Source organism: Lontra canadensis, unplaced genomic scaffold, assembly GCF_010015895.1.
Source record: "Lontra canadensis isolate GAN:19392208 unplaced genomic scaffold, GSC_riverotter_1.0 scaffold39, whole genome shotgun sequence".
Taxonomy (NCBI): domain Eukaryota; kingdom Metazoa; phylum Chordata; class Mammalia; order Carnivora; family Mustelidae; genus Lontra; species Lontra canadensis.
Genome location: NW_022631033.1, coordinates 16,496,329 through 16,519,959, shown reverse-complemented (window position 1 = coordinate 16,519,959; position 23,631 = coordinate 16,496,329). Strand labels below are relative to the sequence as shown.

At 40.5% G+C, this 23,631-nt stretch overlaps 1 protein-coding gene across 6 annotated transcripts in view; it reads left to right on the top strand.

Annotated features, from left to right (window-relative positions):
- RBPMS (RNA binding protein, mRNA processing factor) overlaps window positions 1-23,631 on the top strand; it is a 170,304-nt gene that overhangs the window by 72,124 nt on the left and 74,549 nt on the right. For all 6 annotated transcript variants that reach the window (XR_004384086.1, XR_004384085.1, XR_004384087.1 and 3 more), the window contains exons 2-4: window positions 2,536-2,613; window positions 5,593-5,631; window positions 6,861-6,923. Coding sequence is in view for 2 of the 6 variants with exons in the window: in XM_032869959.1 (XP_032725850.1) it covers window positions 2,536-2,613; window positions 5,593-5,631; window positions 6,861-6,923 (180 nt within the window). In the remaining 4 variants the exon portion in view is untranslated. The remainder of the gene's footprint in view (window positions 1-2,535; window positions 2,614-5,592; window positions 5,632-6,860; window positions 6,924-23,631) is intronic.

Here is a 23,631-nt window from a genome sequence, read left to right as displayed (position 1 = left end):
TCCATACAACAGGATACTACTCGGCAGTGCAAAGGAGCAGACTATGGAGCCGACTGTGAATACATCCAACAGTGGGTGAATCTCAATAGTTACACAAAAGTCAAAAAGCCAGACAAAAAGGATACATTATGGTTCCGTTTGTATAAACCTTTAGAGCATACGTACCAATTAATCGTGGCAGAAGGCAGATTGGTGATTGCCTGGGGATGCGGACGGTAGAACCAGGGTGGCAGGAAACTTAGAGATGGTAGATCTGTTTACTATCTTGATCACTGTGGTGGTTTCACAGGTTATGCATAGGTCAAACACTTACCACGCTGTAAACAAAGAGGACAGTTTATTACACAGTTGGCCCGTGATCCATGTGGGGGCCAGACGGCACGGATCTCCTGCACGGTCAGAAATCCACATACGGCTCTTGACTCCCTTAATACTTAACTCCTCATAGCCTGCTGTGGACTGAAAGCCTTACTGGCAACACACACTTGATTAGCACAGATTTTGTATATTATATGTATTTCATACAATATTCTTACAGTAAAATAAGCTAGAGAAAAAGTTATTAAGAAAATCATAAGGAAGAGAAAGTACACTTATTTTACTCCATTTATTGGGGGGAAAAAATCTGCCTGTAAATGGACCCACACGGTTCAAACCTGTGTTCAAAGGTCAACTGCATATCAACAATTGCACAACAAATCTATCTAAAATATGAATGAATAACAAGAAAACAAGGCCTTCATGATTCTGAGGCTGTTTACATCATCATAGTGTTGCTTATACACCTGTACGCAGATGGCATGACCTTCTACTGTGTGCTGCCATCAATAAAAGGGCCTTCCTTGCTGATGTGTGCTTCTTTACAGCCAGAATCAATGGAAAACGTTAGGGTTCTAGAAGATCTCCCTTTCATACTGAGGGAGGAAATCTAGAGTTACAGACAGTTAACAACTGAGCATTGAATTTTTAAGTAGCAACATGATTTCTAATGAGGACCTCAATCATGTTGTATCAGCCGGAGTAGAGAAGAGGAATAGAAAATGTGGGGGTGAAGTCAGACTCCTAGAAACAGCAGAATGGTGGGTACCAGGGGATCAGGATGGAGGAAATGAGAAGTTGGTCAAAGATTACAAATGTCCAGTTAGAAGTTGAGTACGTTATGGGGATCCAATGCACAGCATTGTGGTTAGAGGTAACAATTCTGTATTCTATATACTCAAAAGTCACTGAGAGTAGATGTTAAATGTTCTCACCCCCAAAAAGAAGTGGTTAAATCTAGGACACCATGGAGGCAGTAGCTAACACCATAGCGGCAATCATTTTGTAATATATAAGCTTAGTGAATCACTACATGGTACATCTTAAACTTAACACATTGTTATATGTCCATTACATTTCAATGTTGGGGTGGGGGGGATTAGAAAACTTAAAGGCACGCTAGCTAAAATAAGTAGAGAGAAAACATGGTGGTGACCATTCATTCGGTGATTTCTCTTTGCCCGTTGGATGAAGACCAGATTCTGAGCCAGTGACTTGTGGTGTCCCCTGTAGTTCGAACCTCAGCTTTGATTTGGTTCGGCTTCGCCTTCTCCCAGAATATTCTGAGGTATCTCCCCCTTTACCGGCTTGGTTAATGCTTTTCTTTGCCTCCGAGTCTCTTCCATTTCCTCTCACCTTTTATATCCATGTGGTGAAATTTTACCCATCCTTTAAGTTCCCAGTCAAATGCTAACATGTTTTCTCTGATCTCCTAAATGAAAGTGTGTCATCTGTGTTCTCTATTTTAGTAGACTCTAATCATGTAATTTGTATCTTCGGCCTGATGGGTTATAGGTCAGTGAGGTCTTCCCTCCCTGCTGTTTCGGAACCGAAGAGATGAAGAGTTCTACATTTTGGCTACTATTTAGATATGTTTGGATTCTTTTTTACATGGATTAAAATTATTGGGGTATCTGGCTGGCTCAATAGAACACGTGACTCTTGATCTCAGGGTTGTAAGTCTAAGCCCCATGTTGGGTGTAGAGATGACTTAAAAATAAGACACTTTTGAAAATGACTAATTCTTAATGCCGATGACGGAGGCAAGGACAAGACAAGCAGAAAAAAATGAAAATCGTTCTGATTTTATTTTTGAACCGTGTTCTGTGTTCATTTGATTGAGAGCAAAGAAGTGGTAAGTTTACTGTTCTTGTGACCTTTTTTTTTTTTTTCCTTCCTTAAACTGCTATTTTAACTATGTAGACCTCCTTCTCTTTACTTCATAATGTCAGAACCAGGTAATGGCTAATTGGGGAAGGAGAAATCAGTTTGTAAATTTAAATCAGCTGGAAGTAATTCACTCTGAGTCATCCCATAGAAATACCCAAGAGTTGGTCTAATGGTGTCTTAAGATGAGAGTGTTCATTGGGCTACGGAAAGAACATGAATTACATAGGGTTTGTGAAATATATGAAGACTTGTGTTTTTGAGGTGACAAGTGAGAGCTGTTCCTCAGGTTGTATAGTCTTGTGATCACGTCTCTTATTTATTTTCCAGGTCCGGACCCTATTTGTCAGTGGTCTCCCTCTGGATATCAAACCTCGGGAGCTCTATCTGCTTTTCAGACCATTTAAGGTACCTTTTCTCTTTCAGAAATTAATAAAAGGAGACAAAAAGTGTGTGTATAAATAAGCTATAAAGGGCTCATTTATAAATAAGCAAAAAGGGGGCTTTCTGCAGGAGGAAATACGTTTGAGAAAGCATCTTACAAAGTGACCCCCCCCCCCTTTTTAAAGTTTAGTTAGTAAAAGAGATTTAACAACTCAGTTCAGGTGTGCAGCCTCAGAAAAGACTGAAATTGCCTTTTGTCCTTCCCAATAGCTGATCTAGAAAAGTCTCTTTGCTTCCTAGTAATGGGGACATGTGTCTGGCTCTGTTTTGAACAGTTTTAGTGTCCTCCCTGTTTATCATTTTCCGATGGGAGTGTTCTTCTGATTACAGCTCACCAAAAACACTATCAATTCCTGTTATTTATAATATTCCCAGTAAAATAACATAAGTCAAGGCCTGTTCTGCAAGGTTTCTTATTAGTTGAAATAGTGCTAATGTTATTCTTTGAAGACTAGTAAGTTGATTATACTTTGATAAACCAGATTGAGAACCTGACCACCATTATTTTTTCTGTAGGAAGAATGTCCTAAATTTCAAACAAAGTAAAATGAACTTTTAAGGAATTACTTGTTATGCTGGTACCTAGTATAGTATTTTAATTCAGTTGCCTGTCCATGGGGACTACTGAGATACAGTCACTTGAGAGATAGTTAATGTTGCTAGAATTGAAAACTTAACAGGAAATTGGACAAAAGCTGAAATAACCGTGCTGTCAGGAGAAACCTTGAAGGCTAACCTATGGAGAATGAGAGAAAACTGGGACTGGGAGGATTGTGGGCCGGAGGCCTCGGCCCTCAAGGGGAACACTCAGAAGTCATGATAAATTGAGGGCTTGTGTCTGGTCCCTGAGAACATGGTAGCAGCAGTGCCTGGCCAGGGGTCCCCTTAGGATTGGGTGGCAGACCATCCTGATTAATGATTAAAGCTCCATCCTGTTGAAGCAGGACCCTAGCCACAGAGGCAAGACAGGTTGAGGGACAGGATCTTAGCCTTTAAGGGGAGAGCGATGTGACCACTGGAAACAGCTGGGTAGGAGAGGCAGACAGGTGGGAGGGGCAGCCAGGTTAAAGCCAGCAAAGCTAAGAGTTTAACTTATGTGCCGGGAAGGTAATAATGTAATAATAGACCTACCTCTGTTCCAGCACCCATCCTCTTACTGTAGCAGTGATGACAGTACAGGGGGAAATAGAAGGGTTAGACGTGAGGTCAGCCACAAGGAAGTGGGAAAGAAAGAGAAGACTCTGGGGATGGGGTTTGGCTTCGTAGAATTTCCTGAGTATCTTCTGCAGGGTTCCCATTTTTACTATTTGTCCCTTTCGTAGGATGAGGACTTTTCTAAGATTTTATTTATTTGACAGGGAGAGAGAGAATACAACCGAGGAGGGTGATGGGAGAGAGAGAAGCAGGCTTCCCACTGAGCAGGGAGCAGGATGCAGGGCTCGATCCCAGGACCCTGGGATCATGACCTGAGCCGAAGGCAGATACTTAGGATTGAGCCACCCAGGCAGATGGGGATTTTTGAAGCGAGTTGATCTTATTAATGGACAAAATACTGGAGATTTAGCCCGCAAGCCCCTCATAAGAATTCCATTTAATTTTTATCATAACCCTTTAAAGGGGGTTGGCCTCCATTCTTCCAATGAAGAAAATGAAACTTAGAGCAACTGAATAAATTTTGCTCAAGGTCACACTTCATAGATGGCAGGGCTAGGATTCAAACCCAAGCAGTCTGACTGCCGTCCGTGCTAAAGTAGTCTGTGAGATCGCACAATTCATTGCCACCAGTGGTGGTGTGCTTGAGTGAAATATCCATTTGTCCTTTGCCTCTGAGGCCTTCAGGGTGTTTAAACCTCCAGGTTTTTCGGAGAGAAAGCACCTTGAGAAAGGAAGAGACAGGGCTGTGAATCATGACCTCTCTGGCCAGAAGAGCTCAAGGTCTTTGAGGTAAAATGTTTATAGTAGCTAATTGGTAACATAGTTCTCTGCTGGGAAGATAGGAGGATGAATCAATCCCAACATCCTGCCCAGAAACCCCAACGCAAGAGTCAGGACCCTGGTACATTCCTAACAACCCTCTTTTAATTAAAGTCCCCGGAGGTTGACCCCAGTCTGCAAATCTGTCTTGGCACTGATCTGTGCAGTGGTCAGTCATGTCAAGTGGTGTTTTTCCCCCTTGTGTCATCCATCAGTGCAAGCCACCAGCCATTGATTATTTTCAGAAATAAACACACTTTGTTATCCTTCTCCTGAGGAGCCAGGAGGGGTGAAGGGAGTGCAAAGGGAGGGTTTCTATCCTCCTTGAGGATGGGCTGGAGTAAGAGCCCTACAGGGGATTTTCGTAATGTCCCAGTCAGAATACCAGAATGAAAACTAGCCGCTTCAGGAAGTAAGCGGAATAACTCAGAAGAATTTAGTGTCGCTACCTGTGTAACTTTTCCCGGCAGTTTTGAAATTTCGAGTAGTAAGTTCTACGTAGGACATTCTTAATGTTTTAATGTCATTTTATAGCAAACACATGACCAAGTCCTCACATGCTTATCTTCCTGTCTTATTAAATTTACTCCCTTCACTATTCTGATTCTGTAAAATGAGAAAGATCTGTTGACAGAAGAACCTGTTTTTCTACCATTGTACAATTTCATGGAAAAAAGGAAAACAAACCTAGATACATGTGCATAAATTTCAAGGTATGATTTGTTTTAGGCCTTAAGGATGGAAGGATCAGCACATATGTGCTTATGTCTGTAAAATCTGCCTTCTCAGTTACTTTGAGGCATTTGTAAGAAGAGTTCATCAGTAGTCATAATGGACTCATTTTTACTTGAGCAAGATGCTATTACAGTTGGGTTTATTTTTTCCTAGTAATTTTGCAAGATGCTATTACAGTTGATTTTTTTTTTCCTAGTAATTTTTTTTCATCTAAATTTGGTTCTTAATTTTCAGGGCTACGAGGGTTCTCTTATAAAGCTCACATCTAAGCAGGTAAGAATTTCAAACTTGCATATAAATGATCACTTCCACAATAAATTTGAATTGATCTTCTAGAAAGTTACTGGGTCTCAGCATTCTCCTTCATAATTCTCAATTTAATTTTTGTTGTTCATTTAAAATTCAGTGTGAGATTAGTTAGGAAATAGGACAGGAAAATGATTTATAATTCTGTTGTCTCCAGCTGGGATGTCTGGGACCATCCCTGAGGAAGGCAGACAGCATGATTATATTGGGATTGGTTCGTATATTGAAAAGAAATCATCCAAACCCACTTTTATTCCCGATCCTTCCTTTTTTTAAAAAAATAAGGTCAAACAGGCAAGCGTTCACAGTGCGTGTAAGTATCTGTTGGTGGAGAATCATGCTGTGTTTCAAACTTGTAATAACCACAGGCAGAGTCCCAAGTCTAGGGTAGAGCACAGGAGGGGCAGGATGAAGAGTGGTAGTCAGTGACACTGATAGTTTCTACAGACTGCTTGAAATATTTGGCTTTAGGCTTTTTTACTGCCAAAATGCTGAATACCCAGCGTGCTCACCTCTCAGTCGCTTTTCGTCTCTCGGTAAGGTATTCTCTGATTTGTCAGGAATAAGCTATGTTCTGAGCATCTTTCTGGACTGAAAGATTGAGTCCAAAGGGATTATCACCCCTCTCTGTTGAGTTGGAACAATTTGGTTTACACACCTAGTTAAACACAAGACGTTTTAAAGGTATCCCTTGGGATTTGAGCTGGAAATGTGCATTTTATAGTTCTGATCATGCGGCGAGCGTGTACAGGGCTTGTGTCATTGTGTCATCGTATTCCTTGCACTTACAGTGTACCGAAAGGTGATTTGGTTCTCTTTCCATTTTAAAAGATGAAGAAACTGAGGTACAGTGAATTTGATTTAGGAAAGTAGAGCCTCTCGACCCAAGTTTTCCTCTATTCTCTTGTCCACTGCTGCTCACCTTCCAATCCCTTCTAGAATTTTTTTTTTTTTTTAATGATTCTCTAAATCCCCAGCTGTGCCCTTGAAGAACCACCCTCACAGTCCCTTTTGATTCATGTTAGAAATTTGGCTAAGCCACTGCGTCATGATTCTTTTGAACTGGCTTTCTTATTTCTACCCATTGCCTGTGGTCATTTCTTTATCTTAGCTCTTTGGTTTGACATCACCTTTGACCCAGAAAAATAGATATCTCCTGATTTGCTTTTTGTTCATGTTTTTTTTTCTTTCCTCAGCCCGTAGGTTTTGTCAGTTTTGACAGTCGCTCAGAAGCAGAAGCTGCAAAGAATGCTTTGAATGTAAGTAGTAATGATGTCATCATTGGTGTTTCCTTGTGAGGTGGTGGTGGGAGGCAGTAGAAGCTCTTTGGACAGGAAATCACATGGAGGGAATGTGACTGCTCATTCTGATAGGAGGGATTCATCCATTTAATTAGCCATCTGAAGAGATTTTTTTCTTGAATTGTGGTCCGATGTGCAAACTACTGAATAATGCTTTGCTCTTCTCCAGCTTTTACTGTAATGCTCAGAATACCTGCCAATGTCTTACTCTAATTGAGCTTGGTCTCCGCCCATGGTAATGTGCAGCTTGGTTTAGCCATTGTCATACTCTCAGAGATTAAACCTAACCCAAGAGTAGATGAAAACTTGGCTTTCCTTCTCATATGAGGTTTCCATTTTAGCTGTGTGGGTTTGTGTGTGTGTGTATGTGTGTGTGTTGTTGTTTGGTGGATTTTTTTTGTCTTGTTTTTTTAAGCTTATAGTCCTTCCTCTCACTGTTTTCCCCAAAGACATTCTGCATTGTGCTGTGGCAAATGGTTGTCAGTTGAGTTGAGTGGAGGTACCTGTTTTGGTTTGTAGGCGTCTCGTCTGCCATATGTTTTGAAGCTTTTGCCAGCTTCATTTTAGAAAATATTTTTCCACTTTAGTGTGCTGAAAACCAAAACAATTTAAGGGGAACCCAGCTGAGAGAAGGTGAAAGGAAGCAGAATCCGAGTTCCAGATGCTGAGGGCTGCTCCTGAGGTGAAGGGACTTGGAGGGAAGAAGTCTGGCTCCCTCCTGCTCCAGGCCGCCGGCCTAAGTGGCCATGAAATAAGGGTCGATGAAGGCGGCCAAAAGGGTTTAGGGTGCTTCTTAAAAGGCAAGTGACCACTTGACTGGTTGCCATCTGAGGGTCATAGTGTAGGCTATGGAATCTACAGGTGCCCTCCCGGCTGCTCCTTTGAGCCCCTGGATGCTAGAGCAGACTGTGCTGAGGGAGGGCTGTGGGAGAGACATGGTATCCCGGAGAGTTGGAGGCCGCAGGGAAAGACCTCCAGAGGGGTCCGTTTCCTCAGCATAATGGTGTCATTGTGGCACAATCTTGAAAGGTTTTCAGGCTTTGGAAAAAACCACACACACTCTCAGAAGACATGGTTTGCTTCTTACTGTTGGTTTTTCATGATCGTCTTTGGAATCCAGGAACTCCGAAGAGCTCAGGATTTTCCTGGATTTGGGCGAATAACCTTCTGGTCAGAGAAACTGCTGCCTTAACCTGTTTGTCTTCCACAGAACAAAATACAAACCAGTTGTTTATCGTGTACCAGTGGTACATAGTGAAACACGGCGTATGATTGAATATTTTGATATAAAAGTTATTTTGATTTTTATCATTACCTAGATGGAGCCAGAATTTTCTCAGTATAACCAAATTTTAAGCTTCTCAATAAAACTAGGCTTTTATTTAGATCCTGGTATCCTTTCATTCTTACCAGGTAGCACGTTTCTAACTGCAGAACTATTCTGGATCTTTGAAAGTTAGGTGAAGTTTTCACCATGTTGTTTTCATTGTTCTTCTAAAGGAAGTAACAGCAGTTGAAGGTTGTTTACAGAATTGGTTCTCTGCGGCCTGCCTTGACTGTCTGAGGAGCACTAGGCTTTTATAGTGACTTCTGTCATCTGACGAAGGCAACTTTCCCTTACGGGCTAGGGTTTGTGTTTTTGTTTGATGGAAGCTTGTTTTCAAACTGCCTAAATGGTCATAAACTGTGTTTCCTTGCCTCAGTAAGCAGGAGTATAGCAAACAATTTCAATTTTTCTTGGTGCACAAGGGTTATATCCATTCCAGGAATCAGGTTTGGAGCCCTCCTGTACCATAGCAGTGGAGGTGAGGTGTTCAAGTCCATCCTCAGGCCAACCGGCCCCAGGTCATTGTGCTTGCGTGTCCTGACATCTGGTTTTAGGTTGGCTCTTCCTCCTTTTTCATTGACAGTGAGCTTTCCTTTAGCAGCTTCTTTTCCCTTAGTCATTAATGTTCTTTGGTTGCTCGTGTATTAATAACTTGGGAAGAACTCCAAGCGAAACTGTTCAAATTCTGTGGATCTAAGGGTGACTTACTATTTGTGAATTACTGAACCTGAGCTCTCTTCTGCTCAGAGGCTGACTCATGAGTGTAGGCATTTACTGAGCTCATGCTTGATTTCTTGACATGTTTAACTTTTATTATATATAAGGTATTAGAGGCCTTTGTACCTTAGAAACCATCCTCTTGTTCTGGGAACGGAGACCTCGAAAGGATGGATGGCTCGGTCAGGAAGCTTAGGTTTAAAGCTACAACTAGAAGGAAGCCTTCTGCATCTTCGTCCTGTCTGCTTTGTTCAGCATCTTGCTGCTCACTTGGTCCATGGAATGCTGCTGCATTTTTCCTGATGGCAGTGACAGACTATTTAACTTACATGGTCCAGGACAAATGGCCATGATAAAGTTTGGCCTGTGTGACAGTGGGGCAGGGTTTCTTTTCTCTACAGAGAAAATGAGCCCGTTTGGGATAATTTACTTAATCACGAGGCTGACTGCTTTTCTCTATGGCCCAACATATTATGCTCTTTTCAGGTCATCTTTCTAATTGGTGAATTAAAAACATACGAGGCTCATAGCCGTTACAAAATTTATTCCCCTCATGTCATTTGTTCAGCCTTCTCTTAAAAGCGTTTCCTCACACTCCTTTGGGGGAAAGTTCCATGTTGTCATGTTTTGTTTCATTCCACTATTGAGAAACTAAAGCCTCAGTCCAGTAAGGAACTCTATCTAGAACAGTTCATGGTGTCACGAACAACTTCTCTGCACCTCCTTCTCTCTCTTGGTTACTGTTTGGTACAGTTATTAGTATTAATAATTAGTCTTCTCCCAAATGCCTGATTTTTTTTTTTAATCTATTTTCTTCCATCTCTGGATTATGCGTCAATTTGATACTTTTATGGAAAAACATGCTCAGATTGAATTAAGTGGTAATACTGAACTTTTATCAGGAGGTTACTCAAATCTTCTAAAGTAAATATAGTATATTTTGTTTTTACAGCAAAAACTCCCCAATGAAGCTAAAAATAACCAAAACCCAGACGTCCCTTCAGGTTATCTATGGTCCCATTAATCCACATGATTAGAAACCCCATTCATTCTTGAACCTGACAACAAAGTATCTGACCTACCCTTCACCCTTCCTACACGTTTGTAATTTCCATACGGGCAGTTTTCTATTTCCCATGAAGGTGGTGTTAATATTCCAAAGTATCCAGCTATTTTTAGGATTTGTTTGTAATTTTGGAGTGTAAATCAAATATGGTGAGTGAGATTGAGAGTTAGCCTGCTATAGTAAAATTTGTGGAAATTTAAAAAAAATAGAGTAGGCATGCAGGTGAAAACCCTGAGCAGAAGTGGGAATAAGCCATCCCTGGCTTTCTGCCAACTGCCAAGACCCCAGTATTGCCCCTGTTGCCTAGTTAAAATCTTGTTTTAAGAAATAAGAGTGATTTGTAGTTAATACTTCAGATCAACAGGCTTGTCGTGGTCCTTGCTTGTGTAAGTTTCCGTCACAGGCGTTGTCTTACACTGGTATTTGGGAATCATTCATCTAAAGTACAGTTGACCCTTTAACTTCACAGGGATCAAGGGTGCAAACCACTTCCTGAGTAAAAACAAAACACACACACACACACCCCTTTTGTTTCTCCCAAAACTTAATAGCTTACTGTTGACCAGAAGCTTTATTGATACCATAGTCAAGTCACATATTTTGTGATACATATATTGTATTTTGTGTTTAAATAGTTGTTACTGAGCTAGGTTTTATCATAGATTCTTGTAAATTACTGTATCAGAATTAGAGAAGTCTGATGTCATCAAACAATGGACATCACTGCAAGTTGCTTTCACAACTAAACATTGCCTGGATGAGCACAGTAATTGCTTTACTCTCAGATTTTAGACTATTTGATATAAATGATTCCAATTATGATTGCAACCCCTAGTCTGTTGGATTCTTTTCTAAAAGTTTGAGTTACAACTCCTATAACATAAAACCCATTTGAAGTGTGCAATTCAGTGGTTTGGGTATGTTATATATTATAAAAGTTTGCCATTTTAATGATTTTTTTAAGTGCACAATTCATTGGCATCCATTACATTCACTGTGTTGTGCAACCATCACTGCTCCATATTTCCAAAACAATTTTCATCATCCCAAACAAACTCTGTAACCATTTATCAGTACTTCCCAATTTCTCCTTTATTTTAGCCCCTGGTAACCTCTAATCTATTTTCAGTCTATTAATTCACCTATTCTGGATATTGAAATATTTGTCCTTTTGTGTCTGACTTCTTTCTTCAGTATAATGTTTTCACGATTCATCTATGTTGTAGCATGTATCAGAACATCATTCCTTTTTTTGACTGATAATCCATTATATGGACCTCCCACCTTTTATTTATCCATTCATCTGTTGATGGACACTTGGGGTTATTTCCACCTTTTTGCTCTTGTGAATAAAGCTCCAGTGAGTATTGGTGTACAAGTTTCTATTTGAGTCCCTGTTGTCAGTTACTTTAGGTATATACCTTGGAGCAGAATTGCTGAGTCCTATGGTAATTTTAGCTTTAGCTTTTTGAGGAACTTCCAAACCTTTCCATAGTAGCTGCACCATTTTACATTCCCACCAATAATATATAGGGTTCCAGTTTCTCCATATCCTCACCAGTACTTGTCGTTTTTTTAAATTGTGATCATCCTAATAGGTATGAAGGGATCATTGGGTTCTTGATAAATACTTTTTGACTGATTGCAATAGTAGATTTGGGTTCTTTTCGAATCTCACATTACTTAAAATGTTTCTTTTACCAGGGATTAGTAAGATTTCTCTTCTGTGATGGCAGTTCTAATAAATAGAACTGTAACCGTTAAATAGTTTAGTTTACCTGTTAATAAAATAAAGGTTGGGGGAAAAGCCAGCCATTGGGTGAATAAGACTTAGGCTTTATATTCTTTTCTGTACAAGATGCAAGACATGAAGGAAAGGTAGTTTCTTAAGGTCTAAAAGGACTTCGGAGTAGAGATTGAAGGGCAGTTTGGTTTCAAAGTGGAAAAAGTGGCAGTCACACAGGCTTTGAATGCAAAGAAGCCTTAATAAGTGGAAAATGAAGAGAATTTGAGGATATGTGGTATTAAATTTTTTATGATTAAGGAAATGTTATCAATTCAGTAGCACGTATGATAAAGAATTTTTCGAGAAATCCTTAATTTGTAAGAAAGCATGTTGAAAATGCACTTGATAATGTCACGTGTTAAAAATAGCCCATCTAATCAGGGAAACTGTCTTTTCCATCCCCATAAATTCCTGGTATTAAAGTAAACACCATGGTTATTTATATCACAATTATTCCAGCCTTGTGCATAATTTCAATTTTGTTGTATAGCTTGAACTCTTCCAGCTATCCAGTTACTAAACAGTATGGTATAATTAATCCGTTCGTTCTAGACCAGGCTCCTCATCACAGGTGGGGGTATTATTCACTTCCAAAGGTGTTAAAAGGAAATCACCAAGCAAAAGCACTTGCAAATGTTCTAGACGTGAACCTCTACCAGGAGTGTACTTGCATGGTCAAAAGATGTGGCCATAAAGTGCTCGTACAAACTCTCTGTGTGCAGAGGGACTCCAGGGCAGTCAAGATCCTCCGTGATCACACAAAGACATTCTGGCTTTGGTTTAGCAGAAGTCTGGACAACAGTCTCTGTTTCCTGTATCACAGGTTTTCCTGACAGGTTGTGCAAGTTAGGACTTTTGATCTTAATATTTGTACAGCTTGTGAGTTAGGTGAATTATTTCCACTAAACAAAAGGTTTCACAGACACACGCATCCAGATGGTCTGTGTCCGCTCCCCCTCACCGGGCACTCTGTCAATATGTTTCTTATCAGTTTTAAAATTTTCTCCTTAAATTTCTCTTCGCCTGTTGCTCAATGTGGTTGAAGAGGCCCAACTAGTGTGATCCCAGCTGGGACTTTTGGATGGGAAATATGTAAGGCTGCCAGATGAGATCATGAGTCCAATCTAATGTTTATCTGTTAAATCTGTTTATAACTGCTGACTCTTGACTTGCAAAGTTCTAAAACAGCCATTTGACGTCACTGGGCTGGGGGCTGGGCCTGTGCCAGTCGGTATAGAGCTGCCATGATGCAGGGCTATTGGTCTTTTCTCTTTCTCCCCATGACTGCATGCTTGGGGCTTGACACACAGCTCAGTCCAGCTAGCGCCCTCAACAAAGTTTGAGATAGGCTTCCACAATAGTTGACACCACCAAAAGTGACTCATAACCCGAATACAGTGTAAAAAAATAAAAAGCGTAAATGCTCAGTGGTGTGACTGTTTAAAGTTCTAGAGTCTGTCAGATCATTTTTCTTTGCTTTTCTTTATGATGGTCCTGCAATTTCGGATGGTTCTACAACCTCCCTAGGATAATGCAGCAACATGATTTACAAGTTTTTCTGAAAAACAACTAATGAAGATGAATGCGAGGAATTTGTTAAATTTCTAATTAGAGTCTTCGCTTGAAGAAAACTAGGTTATTTTTTTTTTTTTTAAAGATTTTATTTATTTATTTGACAGATCACAAGTAGATGGAGAGGCAGGCAGAGAGAGAGAGAGAGAGAGAGAGAGGGAAGCAGGCTCCTTGCTGAGCAGAGAGCCCGATGCGGGACTCGATCCCAGGACCCTGGGATCATGACCTGAGCCGAAGGCAGCAGCTTAACCCACTGAGCCACCCAGGCGCCCGAAAACTAGGTTATTTTTAAAGCTCTTGTTTATTTGAGAGACAGAGAGCACGATCAGGGAGGTGAGGGAGATCATGACCTGAGGTGAAGGCAGACGCTTAACCGACTGAGCCACCCAGGCGCCCCGAAAAGTGAGTTATTTAAATCTACTAAGTATTCACATAAGAATCTAGAAACCACAATGCTCCTAAAAGAAATCCTAAAGAAGTTTAAAGAAAGAAAAGTAGCCAGAAAATGTTAGCATCATTCTTTCCCCAAGGAAACAAGCAGGAAGAGCTACAGATTCTCCCAAATAAACTGGTTTACTCCAGTGGTAAGTGTATGTGGAAATCTCGAGTTCATCAGATATTACATGGCTGTGTGAAATAGCCCTCAGCCTTTGCATCGCGGCCTTTTTTGAGGATCTAACTTACTTAAACCGAGAACTCCCTTTTAAAAATACTGTCTTCTATTGACGTTGACCTTTCCCGCCTGGTTCTTCGGGTGTTTCAGAAATGCTGAGAATCCATTTGCCTCTATCATAAATGTAAGTAGGAAATATAGTTAGTATTTGCAGAACACGAAGGACAAAGAATGAGTTATTTGCTAGGATCTTTTTGCTAAGTCTTAGAATGAAAGCTCTTTGGGCCGTTCACATTGCTGATTGTCCTGCAGTGCGGCACATTTTGGCCCCGTAAATCACTCTTTATTATAAAATCACGTTTATTTATTTATTTTTAGTGAATGATCATACCATCCTTAGGACTAGGGGTTCCAGGACTCCCTTCCACACTGGCTTTGTGTTTCTGATGATAATCTACACAGATTTTAACTTTTGGTCCACAAAGCTTTTGTCTTATTCTGTAACTGGAATGCTTTAGAACATTTTATAGACTTGGGGCATAGGAATGGGACTTGACCCCATTAAAATGGACTAAGGTGTTTTGCCAAGACCTTTGTCAGTGATTGTGTTATTTCCTTACAGATACATAGAATATGAGGTGTTTGCTTTCTTTATAATTAGTATAAAATTTTCATGCCATTTTTAATGGTTATTTATTAATTGTTACATAGAAACATTAAAAACTTACAGAACCACAATAGTCAGGGATTTTTATGTACATAAAAATAAGGGGGGAAGTAATAGAGTAAATAGAGAAATGGAGAATAGAAATAAATAGAATCTATTTTATAGTAGAAATAAAATAGAAATAAAGTAAATCCTTCTAAAATTGGGAGTTTAGATATATATTTTTATATATATATTTTAGATATTTATTATATATATGATCATATTTTTAGATTATATATATAATACATATTTATAATACATACCATATGTATATATGTATATATGGTATGTATTGTAAATATGTATTGTATTGTAACTACGGGATTAGGAATAAGAAAAAAATTTTTGGTGTTTTTTTTCTTTGGGGGGGGGGTGGTGGAGAGCACACGTTTCCACATAAGCAACAGGGTCAGAGGGAGAGAGTCTTAAGCAGGCTCCAGGCCCAGCCCAGAGCCCAGTGGCAGCAGGGGAAGGGTGGCTCAGTCTCAAAACCCTGAGATCATGACCTGAACCAAGAATCAGACGCTTAACCCACTGAACCAGCCAGGTGCCCCAGAAATAAAACAGTTCTAAGAAACATGATTATACTGACTAATCTAAAATCTTAAAAATAATACTATCTAAAAGGGCTAATATTTATTGGAAAAAGAAAAGTATATTTTTAGGACTAAAATTTCTAAAAATGTAAGTTTCAGTAGTGAATTATTGAAAAACTAAGTGGTACCTTGAGTAACCTAGACATTGGAAAAAAAAGTTTCTAAGTGTTTTTTTTTTTTCTAGCCATTGTGGGGCAAGTTAATTTTAAAGATTAATGTTTTAAAATTAAAAGAGCTGAATAATTCCCCTAGAGAATGAAGTTGGGTAGAAAATTCCTAGTATAAACTAGTAACCAGTGGTTCTCTTGTGTTTTGAATCGCTTTAATCCGTTTTGTCCTTTGTTTGCCTTACGTAAGACAGCACTCAAAAAGTATAAATGGATGAATAAATACACAGAACTTAAAAAGTAAATGTGGAAACATGGGACATGAAAATAAATGTAAATGGAATGGAATTCACCATGTTCTCAAGCAGAAGGTTAGTTTATAATAAAGGAGCAAAAACGGGCAAAGTACAAAAGTGTTTCTATACTCAAAAATAGGAATAAAAATCAGTTCACACAATATTACAGTATAATTTTTCAAAGAATTTTAGTATTCACAGAGAAGGCCAGTGTAATGTGCAAATGGACATTAAACCGAAGGCTGAAAAACTATTCAAGGTGTTACAGATTATGGATACACCTCGATGAAAACAAACGAGGTTATGAAAGAGAAATCAGGCTGTTTAAACATCTTAGAATGCTACACAAATGAATGACAAGACTACTGGAGGTTTTTAGTTTTAGAAAGGTCCTTGGTAACAGTGGTGGGAAGATGTTTGCTTTTCCAACACTCTAGCAGGTCATCTTTGTTTATCTATAGGCATTTTCACCAAATTCTAAAAACATCCTTAAAACAATCTTAAAAATGGGACGCACTGATGTTAAATAGGTACTGTGTATTTGTAGTTCTCTGTGCAGAACACTATTACTGTGTTGGTACCCGTGAAAAGGTACTAAATCTCTACATTGAGGCTACGAGAGAACAGAGAAGGTTTCTTCTTGGTAACCAATTATGTCTGGGAGCCTTTCTAGGCAAAGTGTAATAAAAGTGACCTGGTTCAAATCCAGGTTCTGCCACCTACTGATTCAAGACCCTTCTCTGGACCGCAGTTTTCTTCCCGTTAACATTTTGTTGCTACTACCTATCTCAGAGGGCGTAAATGTATCTCAAAGTCAATGAGATATTTTTTAAAGCCACTGGCCACTCAGTAGTAAAAATTCTGGTAATTGGGATGATCATCTTCACAAAGGACTGGTTTTATTCCTTAAGCCCACTTCGCGACAGTCTAATTTTAAAATAATGTCTGTGGAATTCTGCATTCCACTGGGTTCGGAGTACTTCTGAACATTGACCTACATTATAATGAAATTAATGATAAATTGATTCATTAGTCCTTTCTTGGAGCTTTTTTGGAAAACGAAGTTGCAGTGTTGTCCTTAATATATATTCAAGCCTTCAAAATATAGTGAACCCAAAAAGCAGCCCCACCTCTTGCTTTTCTGTGGAACTGATCATGTACATTTCTTTGTCCATTTCAGGTTCCTGTTGAATCTCTTTAAAATCAAAGACACCACATCCATTCCATAGAAAGTATTTTATTTAGCAGCCATTGGGATTCCTTAAGTTAATGGTTGAACAAGCTTTTTTGCAAGGAGAAGTTTAGTCTCAGCCCACCGGGTCAACAGTAAATAGACCTGAGGTGATGCATCAGAACCGAGGCCGAGGGCTGATGCAAGTTGCTCAGAGGCGAGATCTATTTTGACTCACTTTCCTTTGGCTCTCTGTGCAGCACAGGAAGTACTTTGCAGTGAACCTCCCAAGTTTGAACTTAACTGTTCTCGTTCTTTACAACTAATTTGTGCCTGAGCTTCAAACTCTTGGTTGGAAGGAGCTTCATAGAGGCTTTTGTTTTTGTTTTTAGAGATTTTTAAAAACAGGTTTACAGAGCAAATCCTACCCTCTTTCCTTATTTTTGTATTTTTACCATATCCATCAGAGAATAGATTTTTCCAGCCCATGGATTGATTTATCTGTAGTGGTATTCATCAGTGACTTTGAGAACCAAAGGATGTATTGCTGTAGATGGTCCTCATTTTTGTCCTCAATAAAATTGAGGGTCTAAAGTTGTTGACTTCAAGAATATTCTAATATTTATTTTTAAATGTAATACAGCCTTCCTTCTTAAAGAATTGCTCTTACCCTATTGTGCTGCCTATAGTCAGGACCAAGCTTATATGCATCTTCTACTCTCTCCTGGTACTTGGCTTAGGATGAGCTCATCTTGGTTTTGCACAGGTTGTGTGCACACTGAGTAGGAGATGCCCCTGGTTCTTGTCTAGGGAGGGTGGTCATTGCTCAAAAACTGGAAAGCAGAAACCGGGCTGTTATACTTGAAGGGTGTTGTGTCTGATCTTTAAATGGAAGTCTTTGCACAATGATTTTGGGAAGGTACGGCACCTGTCTTTTATCAGTTGTAGAGTTCCTTAATATCCACACTTGTTTTTTTCTCCTTCCTTCATCTTTTTCTACATCAGCCACCAGTAAAGGCTTAAAGTAAACTTTGCAGAATTATCCTTAAAGGAGATACAGAAAGTTAAGATGGTGCCTGAAATGAACCAACAAGCACTTTAGGTGAACCTTAGAGTGCATTAAATGTACTTTTGACTTTAGTCTGTGTACTTGACCAGTAGGACTTACTCTTGATATGTTTTTCTATTTAGATATAGAATCCTTGGTTTCTATCATTCTAAGACTCCTTATATTGCACAATATCTAACATATCTCAGAATTCATAAGGTATTTCCTACAAACACACGTACCTCTTATTTTGCCTGGCATGTGCCTAATGTGTGTTAGGTACAGACGCAGGTTGGTCTCCTTTTCAATAATTAGAAGATTAGTTTGTAATAGTATGATTGGTTTTGTCCTTGAAACCTGTAGCCCTTGTATCTTAAAGGACCTGTGTGGTCATCTATTAATGATATATCAGAAATGTAATTAGAAAATATTTAGAAACTCTTCCCTTCCCAGTTTGATCCTGGGTTTGTTTTTTTTTGTTTTTGTTTTTGTTTTTGTTTTTGTTTTATACTTGGTACAAGCTGTAGGAGCACATGTATGGCCTTTATGAAAGTGATGCTAATTAATCTTCATTAGGGATTTAATCTTTTTGTAGTTACAATAATAAATTTGCACATAAACACCTTTGCTTTCTCATCAGATACACTATGTGACCAAAGAAGTATATTTTCTAAATGGACCTGGTTTAGTAATTTAAACTATGGCTAAGAATAGGGTTGTGATCTCTTCCGTTTTATTGTTTTCGTTTTCCCTTCGTGCCAGACTCACTGATGTAAGCCCATGTTCTGGGCTTTACAGAGATAAACCATTTTACCTAGAAATCACTTAACACTGACACACATTATGTTTTATTCCTCAAAAATTTTTGCTGGGACAGTCATAAGGCTCTGGACAAGTATAGGGAGGTACTTGCTTGAGGCAGAACCTGTTTATTTCCCAAATAAGTGATGTTAGCCATTAAAATGCCAAGGGGTTTTGGATGTCCATGGACGCAACAAACCTCAGACTAGATGGTCACAGGCCACCATTAGGTGGATGTGGACCATCCCAGGTTTGTCCTGATCCCACCTCAAGATCTCGTGAGGGTCAAAGACCTAACTAAATGCAGGTACTGCCCAGCTATCTGCTTCCTTTTAAGCTTTCGTAAGTTGTGCCGTTTGTTCGAGTGCCAACGTTCAGTAGGGAGCGGGACCAAAAGGTAAAAGACGGTCATGTAGGTGCTACCTTCCCCCCTGAAAGGGGGGCAGGGAGGATGCTTATGGCTGTTGTCCCAACTGTGAGAACATGAGAGGAGGCGGCCCTAGGACTACGCGGTAAACGGCTGCTGGTAGCACGAGCCACATCTGGTGTTGGGGTGTTCAAGATTCTAAGAAATGCCTTTGTCCCGACCAGAAGAGTTGACCTCTGTTTACTTTCAAAATCCTTGGAGTAAAAATGTTAACGTCAGGATTCCTGAATGAAAGAACACCATCTGCACTCTGGCCTATGTTTCAAGGTGTCACTGTAAAATACTGCTTTAATGGGTAACTGTCCATGCCAGAAGTGGAGACCTCCTTTTCCTAACATTGTGAGGGTCCAGGTCTTTCGATCATCCTTTTTAGGACAGTTTGAGAACATGGTGGCAAGAGTTCAAACAATCGTGCCCTCGCAGCCCTCTGGAAAATAAACTCTGTTTGACTCGGGGTCTGTTGACATGTTTAAGGTGGAGTTTATAGCTTCTTCAAAGACCCTGTCATGACTTTACAGTCACCCTATACAAAGCAGATTCTCCTGGGGCACGGCTATGGGCACGGGGGCTGGCTGGCTTGTGAAAAGTGTGCTTTAGCAGAGAAGAAATTGAGGTGGGGTGGACGGCCAAGTCAGATGGAGCTCCAGATGCCTCTGCAGGCCTCATGCCTGATTCTCCCAGAAAGTGGATCTGGCCTCTGCGGTTAGCAGTCAGCACCCCAAGAGCCGCTCGACTGCGTGAATGAACAGAAATGGACAAGAGGAGGAGGACATCCATCATCAGCTCCTTGAAGCTGGTGGGGGGGGGGATATGGGGGGGGATGGCTGAGGGAAGTGAAACCAGGTGGACTAAAAGAAGAATTTGAAACCGCACAGCACTAATGTGGCCAACAGCTCCGATAATCCTGCTGCTTTGTCCAGTTGTGGGAATCCCACAGTTCAGTCATGACTCTCCTTCCCTTTTACAAGTGGTAGAAGCACCTTTTCCAGAAAAAGCCAAAAGAGAGAAGTAATCGTCAGCAGTCCACGTTTAGGGGCGGTATCTCCTTAGCGGATGAGCCCTAGGCCACAGGAAGGTTTATCATAGGCCAAATGTTCACCACTGACATATGAAGAACTGGTTTTTTTTTTGTTTTGTTTTGTTTTGTTTTTTAAGACTTTGAGGAAGACACAGAGTGCCTGAGCAGGGGGAGGGGCAAAGGCAGAGGGAGAAGCAGGCTGCCCACTGAGCAGGGAGCCCGATGTGGGACTCGATCCCAGGACCCTGGGATCATGACCTGGGCAGAAGGCAGACGCCCAAGAACCATGTTCTTAAAAGGAGCTCTGGAATATGGACTATTGATTTCCAGTTTATAACTGAGGAAAGTGAGGCTCAGAAAGGTTAAACAACATTCCTGGGATCTGCAGCGGAGGGAGATTTGAGTGCAGGGGACTCCAAAGCACGCACTCCTAATTGCCACAGTTTAATAAGCCTGTTCGCGAGGAGGTTCCATCCAGAATGAGTTGTGAGCTTGGATTGGGTTGTCTCGTTTGTAACTGTAACTATAACTCTAGCTGATACTTTGGAGAACCAGCGGTTTTCTGGGGTTTTTGTGTTTTTGTTTGCTTTGTGTGTGTGTTTTGCTACCTTCCCCTATAAGGGGAAGGGGACCCACCAGGACCATCTTTTCTTAGTTTTCTAGTCCTGTACTTAGGGGGCAGAAACAAGGTTTTGCTCACTTTGTTGTTGGGGTGCATACATCCTCTTTTAACTACTTTGCAGGTTTTCACTGTAAGAGTCTGGCTTGGTAGTTAGAGGGTATGGATGTGAATGCTGTAGTTTGTGGACATGAATAAAAGTGAAGCCAAGGGTAAAAATTGTGTTCTAGGAAGTGTCCCAGTCACTAGGAAATACTATCAAAACACTTCTATTCCAGACCCAGGATGGCTAGTGAAAGGTGATAATGGGTTTCTCTACTGTGGCCAAGCTGATTCTATTAGAACGCTGAGAACTGCGCTTGTCACAAAATGTTATCAGAGGAGGAATTAATTACATAGGCTTAAAAATGAAGGATGACCCTCTGGAGACCTTCTGGGCTGGGTGTGGATACCTACTCCTTTGTCACTAAAATTTTCAAAGCAGGTTAGTTTCATTGTGTTTTATGGAACATGTGGTTTAGAAACAAAATTATACAGATTTTTTTTTTTTTTAATTTAAGGGGTTAAAAACAAGGACATATGACCACCAAAAACCCAATATTCACTTGGAAAAGTATTCTATTAGGCAGTGTGGAGCAAGGAATTGTCCTTGGATACATAGCTCGACTTCAGTTCAAGGGCACGTATACCTACAGAGAGCTCTTGGAAAGGGGTCTCTTCAAGTGTAATTGAGATGCATTACTGAGAGAATGGGACACATTCTTTTCAAATGACTGTTTAGGCAAGGAGAATAATGAGTAGTAAATCAGATTATTCTAAGGTAAATCCAGAGCAAGGATTTTGGGGTAGTTGGATTAAGAGAAAGAACCAGGCATAATTGCTATGATAATTTCTCAGTGGGCAGTGGCCCAGCAGCACAGGCTGTTGTGTTAACAATCCTGGTGTTTCTACAAGCAATGCCCTTATTTAGGGAAAGTATGAAATATGGTTTACATACGACAGCTTCTTCTCACTTATTCCTTCCTTGTCTAATCCCACGTACCTAAGTTTCAACACAGTGGAAACGGAACAACACCCTTCCTTATTTTCGAAAGATAATATAGTCTTTGTCAGATAAATAGCTTTACAGCACTGTAATATTACATGTTCACGCAATCATGGGAATCGGAAAATTGAATTCTGGGACACCTGGGTGACTCGGTTGGGCGTCTGCCTTCGTGTGGGTCACCATCCCAGGGTCCTGGGATCAAGCCCTGCATTGGGGGGGGGGTGTCCTTGCTCAGCAGGAGCCTGCTTCTCCCTCTTCCCTCCTCCCACCCATATTCATGCTTGCTCTCTCTTTTTCTCTTGCAAGAATAAAATCTTTAGGGGCGCCTGGGTGGCTCAGTGGGTTAAAACCTCTGCCTTGGGCTCAGGTCATAATCTCAGAGTCCTGGGATCGAGCCCCATATCGGACTGTCTGCTAAGCGGGGAGCCTGCTTCCTCCTCTCTCTCTGCCTGCCTCTCTGCCTACTTGTGATCTCTGTCTGTAAATAAATAAAACCTTAAAAAAAAAAAAGTGAATTCTGGATTCTCCCAGTCAGTTGTGAATTTAGGTGGATTACTTTTTGGATCTTAATTTCTCTGTCTATATGGAGGAAGTTACTGGCCTTCTGAGCGAGACTGTATTGCTGTCGTGTCAGACTGCCCTTGTAGCAGGACGCTAACATCCTTGCCTCCTGCCCACTGAATGCCAGTGTGGTCTCAAGTCTTGTAACAGCCCCAAACACCCTCACACATTTCCAGATATCCCTAAGGAGTTGGCGTGGGTGGGGGACACGGCCAGTGAGGAATGCTACCCATGATGAAAAACTGCCAGGTTAGGTGGTCCCCAAAATTATGTCCTACAATTCTGTGAATTTCATGCTTTATTTTGCTCTCTCTCTACGACTTACCGACTTACTGTCAGAGAACCTGACCTAGACCTCTATCAACAACGTGCTTCTGTGATCTTTATTTAGATAAGTTGGTTGGTTTTTTTTTTTTTTTCCAAAGATTTTATTTATTTATTTGTCAGAAAGAGAGAGCACACAAGCAGACAGATGCGGAGAGAGAGGCAGGCTCCCCACTGAGCAAGGAGCCCGATGCGGGACTCGATCCCAGACCCCGGGATCATGACCTGAGTGGAAGGCAGTGGCTTAACTCACTGAGCCACCCAGGCATCCCTTGTTTTTAAGTTTTATAAATGGTAATAGAAAACTTTTACACTTTATAAGTGGTAGAAAATTTTTACTCCTTCGTTTTCAGAAATGGCGCATTGGAACAAGTTTTTGAAATTGTGTTGATTCCCAGTCTCACCACCCCCCCCCCCCCCCCCCCCCCCCCCCCCCCGCCGCCAGGTCCTTTATTTCCTTTCTTTCAGTCTTTTCTGTTTATAACATGTAGCTCTTCCTTTAACTTCCCTCCACACTTTTGTTTCTGAGCCTCATCTTCACCGGAACAGATTACCCAGATGCATGTTTCTTTTTGGCTTGTCTTGAGTCATTGTAAGGTTCCAACTGAATGTAGCAATTGTTTTCAGACTCCTAGGGAAACTTCTGCATGTACCTTGCCTAGAGTCTGTTTCTAATATGAATATTTTATGCCGCCTATGAAAGAGAAAGCTGACAATTCTCAGAAAGCTGTAAATAAATCTTGGTCCCCTCAGAGTTGAGAGCATCTCCAAAGTATGTATTTACCTCCTACTTTCTGATGGGAATGACATGTCTATCAATAATTTTCCAAAAACCATTTGTATTTCTAACTTTTGTTTTT